Source organism: Cyprinodon tularosa, unplaced genomic scaffold (assembly GCF_016077235.1).
Source record: "Cyprinodon tularosa strain WSP-4 unplaced genomic scaffold, ASM1607723v1 ctg123, whole genome shotgun sequence".
Lineage (NCBI taxonomy): Eukaryota > Metazoa > Chordata > Actinopteri > Cyprinodontiformes > Cyprinodontidae > Cyprinodon > Cyprinodon tularosa.
Genome location: NW_024038037.1, coordinates 1,209,635 through 1,228,024, shown reverse-complemented (window position 1 = coordinate 1,228,024; position 18,390 = coordinate 1,209,635). Strand labels below are relative to the sequence as shown.

The 18,390-nt window shown below is 40.6% G+C and overlaps 1 protein-coding gene across 2 annotated transcripts in view; it reads left to right on the top strand.

Annotated features, from left to right (window-relative positions):
* The first annotated feature begins 1,698 nt into the window (after positions 1–1,698).
* Positions 1,699–18,390, top strand: part of mylkb (myosin light chain kinase b) — a 30,961-nt gene continuing 14,269 nt past the window's right edge. Inside the window, exons 1-3 of one of the 2 annotated variants that reach the window (XM_038276232.1) lie at positions 1,699–2,787; positions 8,337–8,453; positions 10,160–10,219. In XM_038276232.1, the coding sequence (XP_038132160.1) occupies positions 2,340–2,787; positions 8,337–8,453; positions 10,160–10,219 (625 nt within the window). In that variant the 5' untranslated portion in view covers positions 1,699–2,339. The remainder of the gene's footprint in view (positions 2,788–8,336; positions 8,454–10,159; positions 10,220–18,390) is intronic. The other variant, XM_038276231.1, reaches the window with a different exon arrangement.

The following is an 18,390-nucleotide window of genomic DNA, read 5'->3' as shown; positions in this document are numbered from 1 at the left end:
GAAGTTTCTAGAATATCAATTTAATTCAATTTAAATTTACATTTTGTTTATTTCTATAGCGCCAATTCACAAGACATGTCATCTCAAGGCACTTTACAGTTCACCAGATCATCCAGTCAAATTGATTCAAAGTTTTCTATGTAAGGAAAACTAGTTAATTGCATCGACTCATTGACTCTTCAGCAATCCCTCACACTAAGCATGCTTGTAGCGACAGCGGAGAGGAAAAACTCCCTTTTAACAGGAAGAAACCTCCAGCAGAACCAGGCTCAGTGTGAGCGGCCATCTGCTGAGGCCGACTGGGGTTCAAGGAGACAGAAGCAGAGATACAAGCAGCTGTAAAAGGCGGCCCCGGAGGAGAGTGCATCCAGTTAGTCACAGTTAGAGAAACAGGACTACACTGGAAAACAGGCCAAGCTCCAGCAACTTGAACTAACAGATTCTGCAGAGTGGGAGAATAGAGATAGAATGAAGCAGAATGATGAAAAAGGGGTCCGTATGTACTCCAGCAGTCTAAGCCTATAGCAGCATAACTTAAAACATCGTAATTCCATAGATGTCAGGAGTTTCTACCAAAGTCAGGAGGATTTTCTCTAAATATGATAAACCGGGGTATTTCAGCCCCAACGACGCACTCAGACAAACATGGAGCAGCACAGTAGAGCCAGTAACTCTGGGCAGGATCCAGCTGGACACTGACACCTCAACAAAAAAGGACAAACCTTTGGAGACCAAAAGGTTCAGGCTTTGGACAGAGAGGACAGATGGTTTGTTAAAAGAGAAGAATCATCACTGAGCAGAGGGGAAGGATTCCTGTTTCAGCTTCCAAGCTTCTACAGCTCTGCCCTGGAAGCCATTCATAAGAATTTACACAAGAACTCTGATCATGATTGAAAAGGCCAAACAAAACCCATAAAAACCAAAAGAGTCCAACAAGAACAAATGCTGGGTCTTTGATTTGATTCTTACTGATCAAATGTGCTGATGAGGATGGACCTCCAGGTGCTTAAAAACTTTAACTGCTGATTGCTCTCAGCTGACAGAACTGAGAAAGACTCCTGCATACTTCAAGTGTGGAAACATCTTCAGTAAAATTGAGCCAAAGTCTGGTTTCCTGCGGCTTCAGAATGTTTTGTTGTTGATTGAAAGAACTGGAGACCAGCGGCTTAGGAAACCAGAATCAGAAGGTAAAGAAAGGATTGAAATAGAAGGCTAAGAAGATGGTAGAGAGAGGTACAATTTGGAGACGGGGGTGCTGACTGAGAGATGGAAGGAGAAGCTGAACATGTTCAGGATTTTATTGGGAGGATTTTAGAAGTGAAAGAGATCAGGATGATCAGGTTTTCTGTCATCTTTTCTCTCTGGTTTCTATGAAAACTGTTAAATCTAAAGGATGCTGTTAAACTGGATCAGTCAGTTTTGGTTCATTGCATCAGAATAATTTCTCTGTATGATCCCACTTTGAGGAGATCATTCATCGATATATTTGTTGTAGATCCATTGGAGATGTTCTGGTTGGTCCAAACTGTCAGCTGGGCTTCTCTTTAGCAGCCACAGTCGGTTTCTTACGTTCACATTTCTGTTTTCATTCAGCCGCTCCGTTCCCAGCCCTCCCTCTGTTCCCATCAATCCGTCTGTTTCATGTCCAGCTATTCCCAAAGCTTCTCTAATCTGTGTGTATCAGCCCACCAATCAGAGCCAGTATTTCCTCTGCATGCATCCTCTGATCTGCCTGCGCTGCGAGGAACCATCTGCAGCTCCAAAACCAGCAGGAGGACAAAAGGAGGTGAAGAGGAGTCCCAGTCATGGAAGAGGCCTGATGAAGAAGTGTGTTCACATCAGTTCATTCATGCCCATAAGAGGAAAGCTGAGTCACCTGTGATGTAACAAACAGTTGGAGTTGAACTCCTCATCCTCCTTCTCCTGGCTGTTAGGGGGCGGGGCCTCTGTCCTGTTTATTCTCTCTTTCTCCATCTCTCTTCATGCTTGTTTCTCCAGAAACACAGCAGCAGGAGGAAGACCAGGAGGAGGATCAGCTGGAGCTGCCAGGCTGAGAGGAGGTGACAGAGGAGGAGGCGAAGGCAGCAGGGTCAGTCTGCAGAGGCAGGAGGCTGAGGAGGAGCAGAACCTGCAGGATCTGCAGCTCCTGCATCTAGAAGGTAGAAAAAGAAGTACTCAGGACTCCTCAAACGCTGCGTGGAAACCAGGGAGAGTTGAAAAGAGGAGCTGTAAAGAGGGAGGCTCAGCAGCTGGACTTTCAGTCGCTGCTGGGACGCCGAGCATTTCCAGGCAGCCAACCTAACGCTGATCTCAACGACCAGCAGGACCACAGCCGCCAGATGGATTTTAAGGCCAACCTTAAGGGCGTCAAAGGCAAGGTGGAGGAGAAGGTGAACTCCCCTCAAAAGGTTGACTTTAGGAGCGTGTTGGGGAAGAAGAGCCCCGCCGGCAGCAGTGGGAACAAACCCACAGAAACACCTTCCAAGAGCTCTGGAGACCTCCGCTCTGTCCTCAACAAGAAGAAGACCACCAGCCCTGAGAAGAACGGAGAGAGCGAGAAGGTGAACAACTGCGTGGATGGAGGGATTCACGACCAGAAGACTGGAGGAGGAGGAGGGGTAGCCCCGGAGTTCGTGGAGAAGCTGAAGGACGTGGCGGTGCTGGACGGTCAGCGGCTCCGGCTGGAGTGTCGCCTCTCCTCCACCACTGCTGCTGATGTCACCATCACCTGGACGCTGGACGGGAAGGTCATCAAACCGTCCAAGTTCATCGTCCTGGCCAACGAAGGTCAGACCCGCACACATACACACCCACACACACCATCAGACCTGAAGCTAGAAACCAACAGAGTGAAGGAGAGATTGTTTGTTTGCTGTTTGGTGGGAGCTGGAGGAGCAGCTGCTGCTGAAGCTCAAAGGATTCAGACTCTATTAATAGATCGCAGATGTGAAACAAAAGAGCGTAGAGATGCAGGATGTGATGTGAGACCACCAAGCATTGCTGCTATTTCAGATGGGAAAGATCACTTTACACACACAGCATTAACTGTTCTCCAGGCCTCCACCTCCGCCAGTCCTAGAGCTTTGCTGGGTTTACTGGTTTAACTGGGTCTGTTTACATCCAGAGCGACCCTGACAGACAATAAAGCTTAGCCTGAGGGAACCCCTCCTTGTCCCCCAAAATAAAACCCAAACTTCCACCTAAAAATAACAACAGCATCTTCCTGTTAATAAGGTGTTCTGGTCTGATACCAGCAGGGGGCGCTGCCAAAGATTCATTTAGCGGTTTAGAAAATCAATGTTTGTTATTGTCACGACCTGATCCGCACCGTTGGCATGATCCGTACCTTCAGCTCATTTGCGCAACAAGATATAAATCCGGGTCGCCCTCGGCTTTACATTGTAAAATAGACCTAAATTAAGTTTTTCCCTCCCTAAAAACATTAAGTGTACTAAACTATACTGTGTTGAAGTCGTAAAGAAGCAGCTGTTCCAACCGTTGCATTTCCGAATTCTCCTGAGTGGTGCCCGACTTTACACGAGTGAATAAAGTGAATGTGATTGGTCGTTTATCAAGGGGGCGGGATTGTTGTGGCGGAAGATTCACAAGTAAGTTGATTGTGGCCGGTTTGTCGGAAGCATCTTGCTAACCAGTTAGCAACTTAGTGCTAGCAGGCTCCCAATGGGAAATTCCATTGGGACCAAGTAGCACTAAATTGGTGACTTAGAAACGACGCTGTCAAGGAACGCTATGGACAGCGGAAACATGCAAGAGGAGGAGAGTTTAGTGTCGGAGGTCGTGGATGAGTCTCCTCCGTCATCCATTTTTTATTTAGAGGAGGAAAGCGGGGACGAAGATGTTGTGGAAGAGGACGCCAGGGCGGCAGAAGCTTGGTTTTGGTGTAGAAGGCTTCCAGCCGTACATGTTTGAGCCCTTGCCTCGCAACGCTGCCAGTTCTGTTAGCTCTACGCCTGCCGAAGACACAGACGTCCATCCCCGTGAACACTGGGACGCAACTCAATGGGAAAGGAAAGGATTCTGATTTCAACCGTTGCGTATATTAGCTGCGACATATGAATCAAGGTGCTATGACCGAAAAATTTTGACAGATGACCTTTGATATATGATTGGCTGAATTTAGGTGTTCAGGCTGACGTAGAACTAACTGGCCTGTATAAGATAACGGAAATTTAAAAAAACAACACAGATTTTGAGACATTTTCTAACTTTTGGGACAATATGGTCAGATAAAGAATACATTTATATACATGTTTAAGCCAGAATTATTTGACATTTAAATATGATTTTCCTACTTTAAAGGTTAATTATGTATATTCTGAGAACGCAAATGCATATAAATCCTTTCTGTTTTATCACTCATCTGTGCCGGAGATCCTACGCTACCTCCAGGAGCTAACATTTTTGTAGTGTTTTTGGGTTTTATGTTTTTGTTTCATGTTAACATTATAGTATATCTTGCATGATATAAAGAAGGAAACAACTAAAATGCCGACAAACATGGTTTAATCCTGTTTTGCCAGACTGCTCTGAGCATGTCCAAAGATGACGTCAGATAAACAGTTTAATAAAGAAAATGTAAAAACCCTCAAAATTGTCTCAGAAAAGTCATTAAAAAATTGTTTAAAGATGAGAATTAGCATTCTTTAGTGATTTAAGGAGAGAAATTAGTACTTTTAGTATCATGATTATATTATTAATGGTGACCTGGATGTATATCTGCATGGCGATGGGACGGATCGGGCTTCCTGTATGGATCGGGTAGTGACAGTTACAAATGATTATTCCAGCACCAGACCATGACGTCACTTTTAATGACCCACAGCGCCCCCTACCCACTATTGTTGGTACTGAAAACCAATAATAGAGCAAAATTCGAATTTTCAAACAAAACTATTTGCGAAAATAAGTATTTTTGAAAAATTATTAAAATTAAACTCTAGTTTGATTTGTAATAAAATATAAACTTATTTATTTACATTTTATACATGTGCAAAAACAATTATTAAGATTATCTTTATAAATTGTAGTATCCACGTAAAATAAATACTGCTAATATCAGCTTTATTTCATACAGACGCTCATAAACTCCTCCTCACTCGCATGTTTAGCTTGTTATATATGCAGATAGAGAACCCCGGGGCCCCAATATATCACACCTGAGTAATTGTTCCTTCTCTGCACAGGTAAGGTTTGATTTCCCCGTGCAGCCTCCCCCCTCCCCACGTGTGAACCTGTTTCTTTGCTCATGTCAACTTTCGTCACTTTTAAGGCTTTACCCACCAGAGGAAGCAACCAACCCTACAGCCAATCAGAATCCAGTATTTATCCTGACTGTGTTGCACTTGATGACTTTGCTTACCTACTTCCAACACATGAAGAGAAGCGGTTAGCCTGAAGTTCCTTTGCTAGAAGGAAGAAGAGTACAGCTTCAAGGGGAGGAATTTCCTGAAAATTAGCCAATCACTTGCCTTGTCTGCTGGGTAACGCCTTCAAAATGACAAAAGATGACATAAGTGCACAGAAACAGGTCCACACACAGCCTGAATGGCGAAAAAACGCATAAATGATGGAGATCTGTGGAGTAAAAGTGTTTATTTCATCAGATGATTCAAAGTTTCTTAAAGACAGAGCTAATCTGGATGGATTATGGTTGACAGACTGTCACACGGACCTGGTATAGTTACAGGTTTCTTCATGTTAATAAGGAGCTGTTTATCTCCACTGTCACCACCTGCTTTTCATGGGCTTCACAAAGTTAACTGGTTGGTTTCATTTGACTGACTGATTCTGATTCTATTCTAAATAGAAACAAACTTAACTGGAACCTAAATGTGACTCAATGATCCTTTGGTTGAATTCATGTTGAGTTTATCTAAATGTTTCAGCTTTTATTGAATCAGTTTATCGATCTGCAGAAGTAGAAACCTCCCATAAGCTTTCTGTAGATATATAGCAGACAGAATGTCTCACATGCATAGAGAACCTGCAGTCAGATACAGCAGAGATATGTCAGGATCTGCTGGATCATGTGTCCAGTAATCCTCCAGCCTGTTTTTCTAACCTTGAGGACAGTCGTGGTTCAGCCTGCAGGCGTCACTCTGAGGTGCTGCGTGTTGAAGGTCAGAGGTCACAGCAGCCTCAGACTGTGATGTGTTGTTGTTGTTATTTGCAGCAGTGAGTTGATATCAGCTTCAGAACCAATCAACCCTCCAGGTTTGTCCACAAGTTAAATTTACTCCATCTCTGACTGTTGCTGTGCTGGAATTAGTTCGGAATAAAAGCAGCAGTTTGTTGACGTCTACCACTGATTACTCTCTGAAATCTCTGATTCATAATTATTGATGTGTCATGATTTACCACCCAGCTTCTAAGAATGCAGAACCCTTTAGGAACAAATAATGAAGAAGAAGAACCTCCTGACTGAATAATGAACCAAATGATGATATCAATCTAAATCAGTTTCTCATTCAAATAAATCCAAACAGCTGATATTATTTCCAGCGTCTCTCAATTCATCAGTGAATCCAACTAAATTTCTCTAACCTGACTTTTCTCTGCTTCGTTCTCTCGTAGCTCAGTGCCGTCCACTTCAGGCTACCTGCTGCACATCAGAACATAAACAGCACCAGGCGTTAGATCCAGTGCAGCTCTGTCACCTGATCTTAGATCCATCCTTCCTGTTTCTCTCTGTGATGCTGCTGCTTTATTTCAGCCTCCTCTCTGTGTGGATCACTGAGCAGCAGAACATCTTAAAATGAAAGGTTGTGTCCTCAGCCTGGAGGTTTGGTTCTGACCGACTGCTGGGGGCTGGAGCTCCTTCAAAGTAAAGTTTCTATAAACTTTATTTTCTTTGCTTTTTAAAATGCCTTAATGACTAACCTCCAGGTTTTTCCTCATCCTCAGAATTAGACATTTAATTAATAATCATATATATATAGGCCAACATTGAGCTCTGATCAACATTACATTAAAGAATCGATTTAATTCCCTTCCAGGTGTGAAAACATCTGGATTCTGGTCTGTTTGTCTGTTTCTTAATGGTTTATTGGATGTTGATGGATTGAGTTTTATAATCTATAATAATCAGATAACGAAATATAATTTTTTTCTAATTATGATAGAATATTGTCATTATTTACAGAAAGCTTTGATTTTGAACAGTCAAAGGAAATAACAAACTTGATGGCCTCCATCTTTTTTTATCAGTGATTATTTTAATCAATTCAATTCCGAAATAGAATATAAAGCTTGGTTAGGCTTCTAATTATAAAATCTGTGATTAGCTTGTTGAAAACCTTTGAAAAATCAATTAAAATCTGTTATTATGAGGAGATTACCATTTTTTTCTGATGATTAATCTGATGTTTGAACATAAAATAGAGAAAATACTGAATGACAACATGAACCGAAAACATTTCAGGTCTTCTGTCTACGGTCATTTAATGCTGACTGACCAGCATGACTCAGCAGAAAATGTTTGTCTAACTTCTCTTCCTTATTACCTCGACTGGAAGCTTCTTCATACAGAAGCAACTCGCAGCATCGCTGAACCAGAAAGCTTTTATTTCATTTATTCCTGCTGGATATTTTAGTTCTGATCATTTTATCTGGTATTAATGTTAAGATTGAGCTGAAAGATCCAAACAATCTGACCATTTCTAAAATTCAGCCTAAATTCCAGCAAACATCTGATTAGCAGAACCATCAAACTGATGGAAGTTCATCTTCAGGTCCATAAGGACCCAGAACCAGGACTCCTGCTGGGTCTGACCGTCCTCTACTCAGAACCAACGCAGCTGCTGAGTCATCAGAACCACTTAGAGGTTTAAAGAGGCTGAACAAATAAAGGCTTTAATACGTCATCATGATAAATCTAATGTTTCCTTAAGACAGAATTAAACAATTTCTTTAAACAAGACAGGAATGATGAGCAGCTCTCAGGATGTCAGGGATTTTATTTTCAGTTTATAATCTGGGTTTAAATTCCTCTGTATACTTCATGCTTTTATTCTTTGAACCGTCATCTAGAATCCAGTCCTGGTGGAATCACTGGAAAACTGGAGGATCAATGAGAGAAATTATCATTTTATCAATGATGAGTTTAGCTTTTAGAGCTTTGAATCATGGATGGTTTCCACTCAGATAAAATCCAAAACTCTGAGACCTTCAGAGAGTCTCTAGAGCTGCTGATGACCTTCAGATCCACAGGTGGGACAGAGCAGTTGGGTCTGGATCAGGAGCTTCATCCTGTAAATCCACCACAGCTGCTGTTAGAAGGTGTCCAGGCTGATAAATGTGCTGTTTGTGTTTTTCAGGCGGCCTCTGCTCTCTGACCATCGACAAAGCTCTGCCTGAGGATGAAGGCCAGTATAAATGCAGAGCAGAGAGCTCAGCTGGCAGAGCAGAGTGTTCCTGCATGGTTCTAGTTGACGGTAAGAATCCAACATCTTCTCACTGCTTTAGTTTATAAAACGAGAAAAAAAGAAAGAAAAACGGCTGAATGCTGGAAAAACTGTAAATCAAATCTCAGTCTATATTTGCATTGATCACCATGTTTATATTTCATCACTGCTGCACTTTAAGAAATGAAAATGTCTTCAGAGTTATACTGAACAAAATGCTGTTTATTATACACCCTGTTTGTACAAAATGACTATAAAGTTTGTCTAAGTTTAAGTCTAGTTAGAGGTGAAGGAAGCTTTGATCAGATCACCTCCAGGTTTAACAGCAGAGTCCTTCCATCCAGGCCAGAGCTGAACTCCAGGGGTCAGATTTCTGTTCCTGCTTTGTTTTTTTATTCATCATTATCTCAGTATTAATTTATAAACAACAGACTCTGCTGCCAGAGGATAAATCTGAAGGCCACACGGACTAAACACTAAAGACCAAAACAGGATGAATGTTTGACTAAAATAGAGGAATAATCTGATCTGTTGATCCTGAAAAGCTGCAGGTTCTGGAATCAGAACAGTTCAGAAACTCCTTCATTAGTCTCCTTCCTGATTCCCAGGATTCCTCAGGAGCCTCCGTCTGTTTGGAGCTTCCTGTAATTACAACCAATGAACACACACAAACATTTTCTATCAAAGATCTCTAACGGTTACTGGAAACTGGGAACTGCTGACTGGAAACCAGCTGCTTCTGCTTCCTGGTCAGAGTTGGACTTCCAGTGCAACAGGAAGTGAAACATAAAACTCCCCATAATTAGCATCCCTTTATTAGCGGATGTTAAATAGTTATTGCTAAATCAGTTAAAGTTGCTTTGTGAACGATAATTTATGTTTGTTTTGGTTTTTCAGTAAAGTTAGATGATCAGAAGCAGATCAACTGATTATTCAGTGAAGCTCACAATAGTCTGTAAATCCAGGTCTAGTTGTGAATATTAATGTAAAGTTATTATTTTCCCATAAGTTTTCTCTCATGATGTTTAAATCAGATGATCTAATGAATCTCATGTTTTAGTTGGTATAAAATCAGGCCCTCTAGGCCAACTTCCTGCTGAGTACATCAGACCTCCTCTGCTCTTCATGTTAGGACTGAAAGATTTATGGTTTCCATGGCAACGCAGCTGCATCAGGTCATAGATCCCTCAGTGCAAAGCATAGATGTAGTGATGTAGATGTTCCCTTCCTCCTCCAACATAACTGTAGACCAAAGGTTGACATGGATAAGCTTCACTGTGCATGAGACTTTAACAAAAATGTGATCTATTATTGATGTATGTTAGCTTAGAAATAAAGTGATCAAATCATCTTTACTTTGTTATTTTTGTAAGATAATATGCATGTAAAGAATAGAGAGCAGATAATATTTCATCATATTGTTCATTAAGCTGGAACCATTTGATTAAAGACTCTGATATCAAGAAACATCAGATTCTGACAAAGTTTCAGACTTAAACCTCTGGTTCTGCTTCACCAGCTCTGAATGGATGAGCTGAAGCTAATTGTTGAAGTTCTGACCCATCCGAGTAGACGTACACCTCCTGCACTAACAGTGTCTGTTGATGTTAGGCCTGCAGCTGTTATTGCCTCATTCTGAGAGCTCTCCATCTCCAAGCCTCCCAGTATAAACTGACCCTGAGTGAAGCTGTTTGCTCTGTGCTGAAGGTCTCCTCTGTTTGTCGTTCCTCCTGCAGATCCACCAGAAAACTCCCCGACAGACAAGAAGTCGAAGAAGGCAGCTCCCACCTCTGAGAGTGAGTTTCCAAAATATGCAGCCACACCAGCCTCTTTCCTTTTGTCCCAATAAGGAGCTGCAGACTGGGATTACTGGTTCCCATACACAGACACACACAGAGCGGGACGTTTCTATTTTAGAGGCTCTCTGCGTTCGTTGGAGATGTCAGTTTGTAAATCACTGTCAGATTATTTTTCAGAACCGTCCTCTAAATATTAGGACCATGATTCCCTTCAGCTCTCAGTCTGACCTGATCCGCCATCTTTGGAGAAAATACGTGAGGACTGTTTCTAATAGGCTGCTTGATCAGAACAGTTACTGATGTTTGAAGACACTAAACTCAGAACTGATCCTGGGTTTAAACCTCTGATGGTTTCTGTTTGTCACGTCTGAAGCCACGCTGAGTCTCTCCATCGCACACCAAAGGTTCAGCATGTGTCACACATGCTGGTCGTGACTGCAGACGATGTTCTGTGTCTGCAGCCTCAGTGGAAAGTCGGCTCTTATCTCTATGATCTTCCTCTAAATCCTCGCCTGCATTCCTCAGTGTCAGATTCTCTGCTGCAGCTGGAACAAATGAGCAGATGAAAAAACACGACATTGTTTTCATTAGGAAAGCAGCCGATGCATAAACCCGACTGTACGGTCAATAAATCCTGATCCGTTTAACGAAGCTTCCCTCGTTAACGCAGCAGCTGGAGATCAGCTCACAGCTTCAGTGCTGCAAAAACTGAAACACCAAAAAATCCTTTAAATTAGTCTATTTGGAAACAGATGTTATCTGCCAATGGAATGATTATTTTGGCCCCTAAAATAAGATAAATATGCAAACAACGCTTGAAATAAGATAACGGAGGTATTTGTAGTTTTCTCTTTTCCTATTTTCAGTGCAGGAATCTGTTTTCAGTTAACTTACTGTTAGAGTGATCACTATCCTGTGTTTCAACCAGAAGGGTCATAAACTTTTATGACCTCCTGTAGGTCATGAGGCAGAATCACACGTTTGTGTGACTTCCATCCAGCCAGTTGGTCAATTCACACTATCTTGTTACCTGCATCCTCCCAGACAATCATTACTGGCTCTTCTGTTTTAGGCCCGCCTGTTTGATGTTGTAAACGGTTAATAAAAGGCATTGCTATGAAGGGATTGGTGTGAGAAGGTGATGGCTTTCCAGCCAGCGTTCTTCTCTCCACCCGGCACACGCTGACGTCACAAAACCCTGTCTCTGTGTTGATCATTTCCTTTTAATCTTTTAAACTCACATTTTTCTGGATTAAAACCCAACACTTACATGTTCAAAACAAATTAAATACAATAATTTAAAGAAAGTCTGACTTACTTTTAGTTCTGTGTTTGCAAAGAAGAAAGAAAAGAGCTGAAGATGGATGAACTTTACTGCCGAATCCCTTAAAACTTTGGTCAAAAGAGGGTTTGAAGCTGTGATTTGATGTTTTTAAATCATGTTTGGATAAATAGTTCAACAGAATAAATCCCTGTTTATTATTGAGCAGAGAAACAATCAGATCTCCGTCATTAAATTCATGTTCAGTAACATGTTCATGGAAAAAAAAAAATTTTAAACCTGCTGTCAGATTATTTACATCAGATTGTTTCACTGCTCATCTTCATTTGACCAAATTCCCCAAAATCTGAACAGACTGACAGGTTTCCTTCCTTCAGTCCTTTGCATGATGTTCAGGAGACAGAACCTCCACTTCCCTAAGCTAAAGACATCCTGACTGCCATTCCAGCTCAGCTGGTCTCTAATTCAAGTTTAGAATAAATCTGGAGAAACTTGCAACGCTGGAGCAGAAACCTGGAATAAACTTTAAGTTTTATCGGTTACACCACAAGCCTCCATCTGTTGGGGTTTCATTCATTCAGGAACTGAGCTGCATGAAGGGGATCATACTGCCCTGATAGTCCTGGTGGGAAAACCCACTCACATGGAACCTGACTGACAACAGGAAGTAGGCGGAAAGAACCTCATGTTCTGATCCAAACTTCAAGTCATCCTGATTCTGTCTAAGATGGTTCTAGGATCTGTTTGCTGCAGAACCTGGTGGTTTGGGTCAGGTTCTGCTTTAGTTTCTGGGGAAGGTTACTGCAGCTAAAAGCTGACCTGATGACCCCGCTTCTTAATGCGCCAGCATTAGGGGATCAGAGTGACGCTTCACTGAGTCCATTTAGGGTCTGCTGTTCCTCATGTTCTGGTTCTCCATCCTGGATCTGGACCTCTGGCTCTGCAGCAGCTGCTGAGGCTCAGCTGTTCTTGTGGAGCGCTAGGTTCCTCTCAGGTGGCCCGGTTCTAATCCCCATGAGGCGGTCTCTAATTTGTTGGAGCGGCTTCAGAACCAGAACACTGCAAAAAATGGAAATTAAAAAAAAAAATTTTTGCTTAAATTAAGTGCATTTTTTCTTGAATTGAGGAGCTAAATGAGACAGTCTGCCAATAGAACAAGACAATTTAACTTTAAAATAAGAAAAAAAAAACAATTGCATTGTCTTATTTTAAGTATTTATTATCTAATTATCTTACTTTAAGAGTAAAAATATTAATTCCATTGGCAAATCATCTTATTTAGCTACTCAAATTATGGGTAAATACACTTAATTTAAGATTTTTTTTTACCTATTTCTAGATGATGTTTGCAGTGAACACCTACTTCACTGGAAAATAATCGAAATCTAGATAGGTAATTTTTTTCTTACAATAGGTGCATTTGTTCTTGAATTGAGGAGGTAAAAGAGACACTTTGCCAATGGAACAAGAAAATGTACATTTAAAATAAGAAAACACAATTGCATTGTCTGATTTCAAGTGTATTTTATCTTATCTTATTTTAAGAGTAGAAATACTCATTCCATTGGCAAACTATCTCATTTACCTGCTTAAATTAAGGGTTAATACACTTAAGAAATTTTTACTTATATCTAGATCTTTTTCCAGAGTTTTTCTGAACCGGGTTCTACTGGGTTCTGTTCTCTACTTTAAACTGGATCCTTTCATCCTGACTGAACTGAGCCTCCATTGAATCGGTCTGACTTGGTTCTGTTCCTCCGTCCCTCTCAGACCCAGCAGAACCTTTAGCCTCCAGCTCTCACTCTATCAGCTAAATAACCGCCTGATCCGTGTTTCCTAAGGTTTCCTGTGGTGTTTATAAAATGGCCGACAGGGTTACATTCTTCTGCTCCTCAGAGCTGAACTCTTCTTCTGCAGTCCTTTTAAGGCAGTCCTCCGGCTGCTGTCCTGTTTACGATGTCCTGCTGAAAATGTTTGCCCTCAGTAAAAACCAGCTGATAGGTTTGAACATTTCAGCGGACATGAAGCAAGCAGAACATTTTTACTGTAACTCAAACATCCAGAGAAAAAAATGTTTGATTTGGATCAGAGGATTTTTTTAGGAACTGAATGAAGGATGAGGGAAACATTTCCTCCTCTCCTCCCTGAAGGTCTCAGCCGGCTGCAGAGTTTTCCCCTCAGATATGAGCTGACAGAGGAAGGATGGGGATGCGAGGGGGGGGGTTAAGGTGGAGGATGGGAACTCCTCTCGCTTGTTTCCATTTAAGGCCTTCTCTCTGTCTCCTCGCTCACGTCTCGTTTTACTCCGAGCTGCAGAGGAAAAGCCTGAAAGCGAAACAGCTTTCCTTTTATGAAGCTCATCTTGGTGGAGCTGCTGGTTCCCAGTTACCCAAACACCTAACAGACTGGAAATGAGGGATTCCTCAGGCTGAAATATTTCCTGGTTTTTAGGGCAGTGTGTCTCTTTGGCTTCAGGACTCAGAGCAGGTCTCAGTCGGTCCGGTTCTGATCGACAGTCTCTGCAGCAGCAGCTGCTTTATTTTTCCTGTTTCAGCTTCATTTAACAGTCAGGTTGATCCGTAGATGTTTCAGCTGCACAGGAACGTCGGCCATAGATATTTTCTCTGCACTGATGGAGGTTTTGATGCAGGCAGTGATCTGCTGAATGATAGAAGCTGAGCTTTGCTGCTCTGCTTTCATCAATCATTGATCTAACAGGAAGATTCGGGTTAGGAAAAGCTTCGACGCTCGATCAAAGGAGAAACTTCTGCTTTACGTCTAAATTTAGAAAGTACTTTCCTGTAGCGGAGTATTTCATTTACACAGGGACATCAGAAATCTAAAATAACCCCTGAAGTCAAACTCCCAACTTGGGGGAGTTGCTGCAAGTATAAACAGGGATAGCTTTACTTTATCTAATCCAATAAATAACTGGAGCTGAGATACTCTGTCATAATTACTGACATCTCCTTAGAGCCAAAAGGAGAGTGTTTTTTGTTTTTTTTAGAAGAAGGAAATTAGTTTACTGCCTCTTGCCAGCATTAATTTTAGAGTCCAATTTTCATTCCCTGCAGGAAAACTATGAGACCAGTTAAATTCTTCTTCTTGGACTTCCAGATGTTTATCATCTGTTTTATTGTCCTCTCCATCGTGCAGAAGGTGAGGAAGGATCTGTTCAGGAGGGTTAAAAGTTTTCTCTAGGCACATCTTCACTCTAGTCATCGGTGTTTGATGCAGTTTTTATCGAATATTTTGATTTAGTTTGTTTTTATTGCTGGATAAAGTGTTCAGGTAACTATAGGAGGCGTGTTAAATTCAACCAACCAGATACTTCCCTGTAACTCAAGTTATATTGTGACCCAAGCATTGAGTCGCAACTTTAATGTCCAAATAAAAAAACAGCTTATTGTTTTTAGGGCAACCGTAAGATAAAAAGAAGAAGAAAACAGGATTAAAATGAGAAAATGTTCCTGATGTGATTCAATTTGATTTATTCCTAGTCTGGAGGAAATTAAAACTCTGAAACCGTCTGGATAAAATCCAAGCATCAGATCCTCCAGTGGTTTACATTCAATGATAGAAACTTTAGTGGGAGCAGTTTGCTGAAAGAAAGAAAAATCCCACCTCTCTGTTCCAGTCGGACTCAGACTGGTTCTGACTGGAAACTTTAGCTTTGGAAAAGTTCTGAGAAAAAAGTTTTTTACCAAATGATCATTTTTAGTGTTTTTGTTTTTTGTTTGTTTTTTTTCTTGTATCTAAACGTTAAAAAAGTTCCTCCAGTTCTGAGGGACTTCTGGGGCGCAGTGGTTCAGGATTCTGGAGGATTTTCTGTCTCAGATCAGCTGCTTCCATTAAAACCAGTAATTAGGTGATCTGCTCATCAGGTGATCTTAGAAACTCTGATCCTTTCTGTTGATCTCAGGTTTAAAGGATCAACCAGACGATTTCCAGGAAACCTTTGGTTCTAGTTCTGTTTGTTTTCCATAAACACATTAATATATTTTTTTCATCTAACATATTTACAACCTGTTCTATGTCAATACTAACCATACATATTTCTATTTTATGGAAAACAGTTTAGTTAATTATTGTCAATAATCCTGCATCCAGCAGGGGATGATTTCACACAATTTGAAGGATTTTTTTATTTAATCCAGAGTTAAAAATGATTCCTCTTTTCTGCTTTGTTTGTTTGTTTTGTTTGTTTTATAGGCAGGAAAATATAAATCATTTATCTTTATGTCATCTGTTCTGTTAAAGAACATCTAATATTGTGATGTTTAGTTTCTGTAGTTTAAACCTGATTCTGCTTCTATTTCAATAATGAAATCCGATTAAAATAATGTGATTAAAACATAACAGAGTAAAATCAATTGGTCGGTTCTACAAACTCATCATTAACACACAGGAAAAACGATTTCTGTTAAAATGAGGATGATCGTGGATTATAATCCTCATCATCAATGACTGCGTTGCCTGGTTACAGTAATCCCAGATTAAGAACAGCAGCAAATATAAACGTTTCATTCATGGCTGCATCAATAACCTTGAATAAACAGCCTGAAATGCATCAACAAGGACGACATCTTCCTGGAAAAGGAAGTTTTCTGTTGCTTCGTCCTTCCAGCATGAAAACATAGTTTACCATATTAAGATGTTTGCTGGGCTTCTGTCACCTCAGGTTTAATTAAGGTGAAGATTCCAGCTGCCATCCTAGTTTGTAAAAGAGTTGAATTAGTGAGTCTGTGTGAAGTGGAGCATTTCTGAGGCTTCTGTTTTAGATCTGGATGTTTTCATCATGAGGACCCGCAGTAATTAGGATCTCTATTATAATACACAGAAAATCAGCAGAAACACGTATATAGAAAATCACCTCCAACATCAGATCTCCACTTCTTCTGCAGGATTAATAACTAACTGTACTTCCTGCATCAGAGGAACTATTAATAGGTTTTCCTTATAAGGTCGTCTGCGACGCTCCTCTGCAGTCTCACATTCTTGTTCTGCTGCTTCTCTGAAGGAGCCGGACTTTCTGTTCCAACATGGAAACTTCATTCCTGCACAAACAAACAAGCAGGAGAGGAACGATCACATACAGAGCAAATCAGCTCTTAATTTATCACAAAAAAAAAAAAAAAAAAAATACAAAACAGAAGAATCTTTATTTTTTACAACGAAAAACAGTAAAAAAAATAAACTCCCACAATGAAACCGGATCTTTATGGTTTATTTTAATCAGATTTTATTACTTTATTAGTGAATAAAGAGCTTAAAGAAGAACAAGGAATCCAGCAGATCAGGGAGAAAGCTGTGGTTCAGACTGAAACCATATCCAAAGTCTAGATCACCTCTTAAAGCTCCGGTCAACCCTTCATCTGGTGACTCCATCTACTGAGGCTGAAAGGCAGAGCAGGAGGTGCTTTAAAAGGTTGGTTATTATTATTAAATTAATGTAATTTAGCATTAAAATCATGCAGCAGGACAAACCAGATGCTTCTGAGTTATTATGAATCAAATTGACTTATTTTTAACATTTTGTAGCTCCACATCAGCACTAATTATAGCTGGGAAAAACCATCTCCATGGTGGAGTTAACTTAGCATCCTATAATGGAGATGGATGGAAACACTCATGATTGTTCTGGAACATCTAGTCTAAAATTGATTGAAGCATCATCCAGTTGAACCACAGGAGAGGGTAGTGATGCTGAGGGATATGGAGGCATCACAGCTTACAGGTCAGAACCACCTCAGGATGACGCTAATATGACTGCAGTGTGTTTAGGAATGAGCTCCATCTGAATCCATGGAAACTTAAACATCTGTCCAGAACAAAACAGCTGCTCCAGCTCTCAGTCTTTCTCCTGCATAAATCACTCCTGTTTTATACCTCAGACACTGAGCAGCGCTAGAGTCCTCTGAACAGCAGAGGTTTGCAGACGAAAACTATTTTAAAAATGAAAATTATTACATTGATCATCTGTATTAATGTTTTAGTCAGCAAAAAATTTTAGAAAATAGCAATATTGTGTCATCAACCCTTTAATGACAATAGCAGAAGAGAAGTTCATAGAAACAGTTAAAGTAGAAGCCAGAACAACATTAGAGCAACATTAGAAGCCATGTTGGGATACAGCGAACACATAGATGTCCTCACTCATTCAGAATGCCAGGCAGAAAGTTTAGGCGTAACGTTTAGACAGAGTTCTAGCAGCTAATCTGCAGAAACCTCTTCTATTATCTCATGTCTAAACAGTGAACTTTTTTTTTTTGGACTGAAATGGCGGCACCCAGACTGGGAAAAGCTTTGAAGGGAAGAAATTTCCTTCAGAGTTCGAAGAAAACAGCAATATTTCATTAAGCATTAGTGATGAAGATATTAATTTATCATACATTTGCCCATAGACACATAGATACAGAAATAATTTTGAGATTCAACAGGCTTTGATGAACAAATATGCCAACTAAAATGTGGATTGTTTTCAAAGATTTCAGTCTCAGGTTTTTTTTTTCTCAGAATCAATGTTTTCATGTGCAATTCAGCTAAACAGCTAAACCATGAATGACGTGAGTGCTAGAAGGGTCTGAAGATGTTCTATACAAAGTTTCATGTTTGTACAGTAAATAGCTTGGGAGAGGCATCCATTGGAAAAAAGGGTTTCTCAGCCACTGTCTCCCCTCACTATCCCTGGCTTAACCCCCTGTTCGATCTTGTGCAGAACAAATGCCCATAACTCTGGCATAATAAGTCGTATCGATGTCCTTCTTGCACCATTTAATTCGTAATGGATTGGGGAATGCAGCTTTATGGTTGTTTTTGTTCAAAAGGTTTTTGAAAAAAACACAGCACCCTGTTAAATGCTTAAAAAAGTATGATACAGGTAACT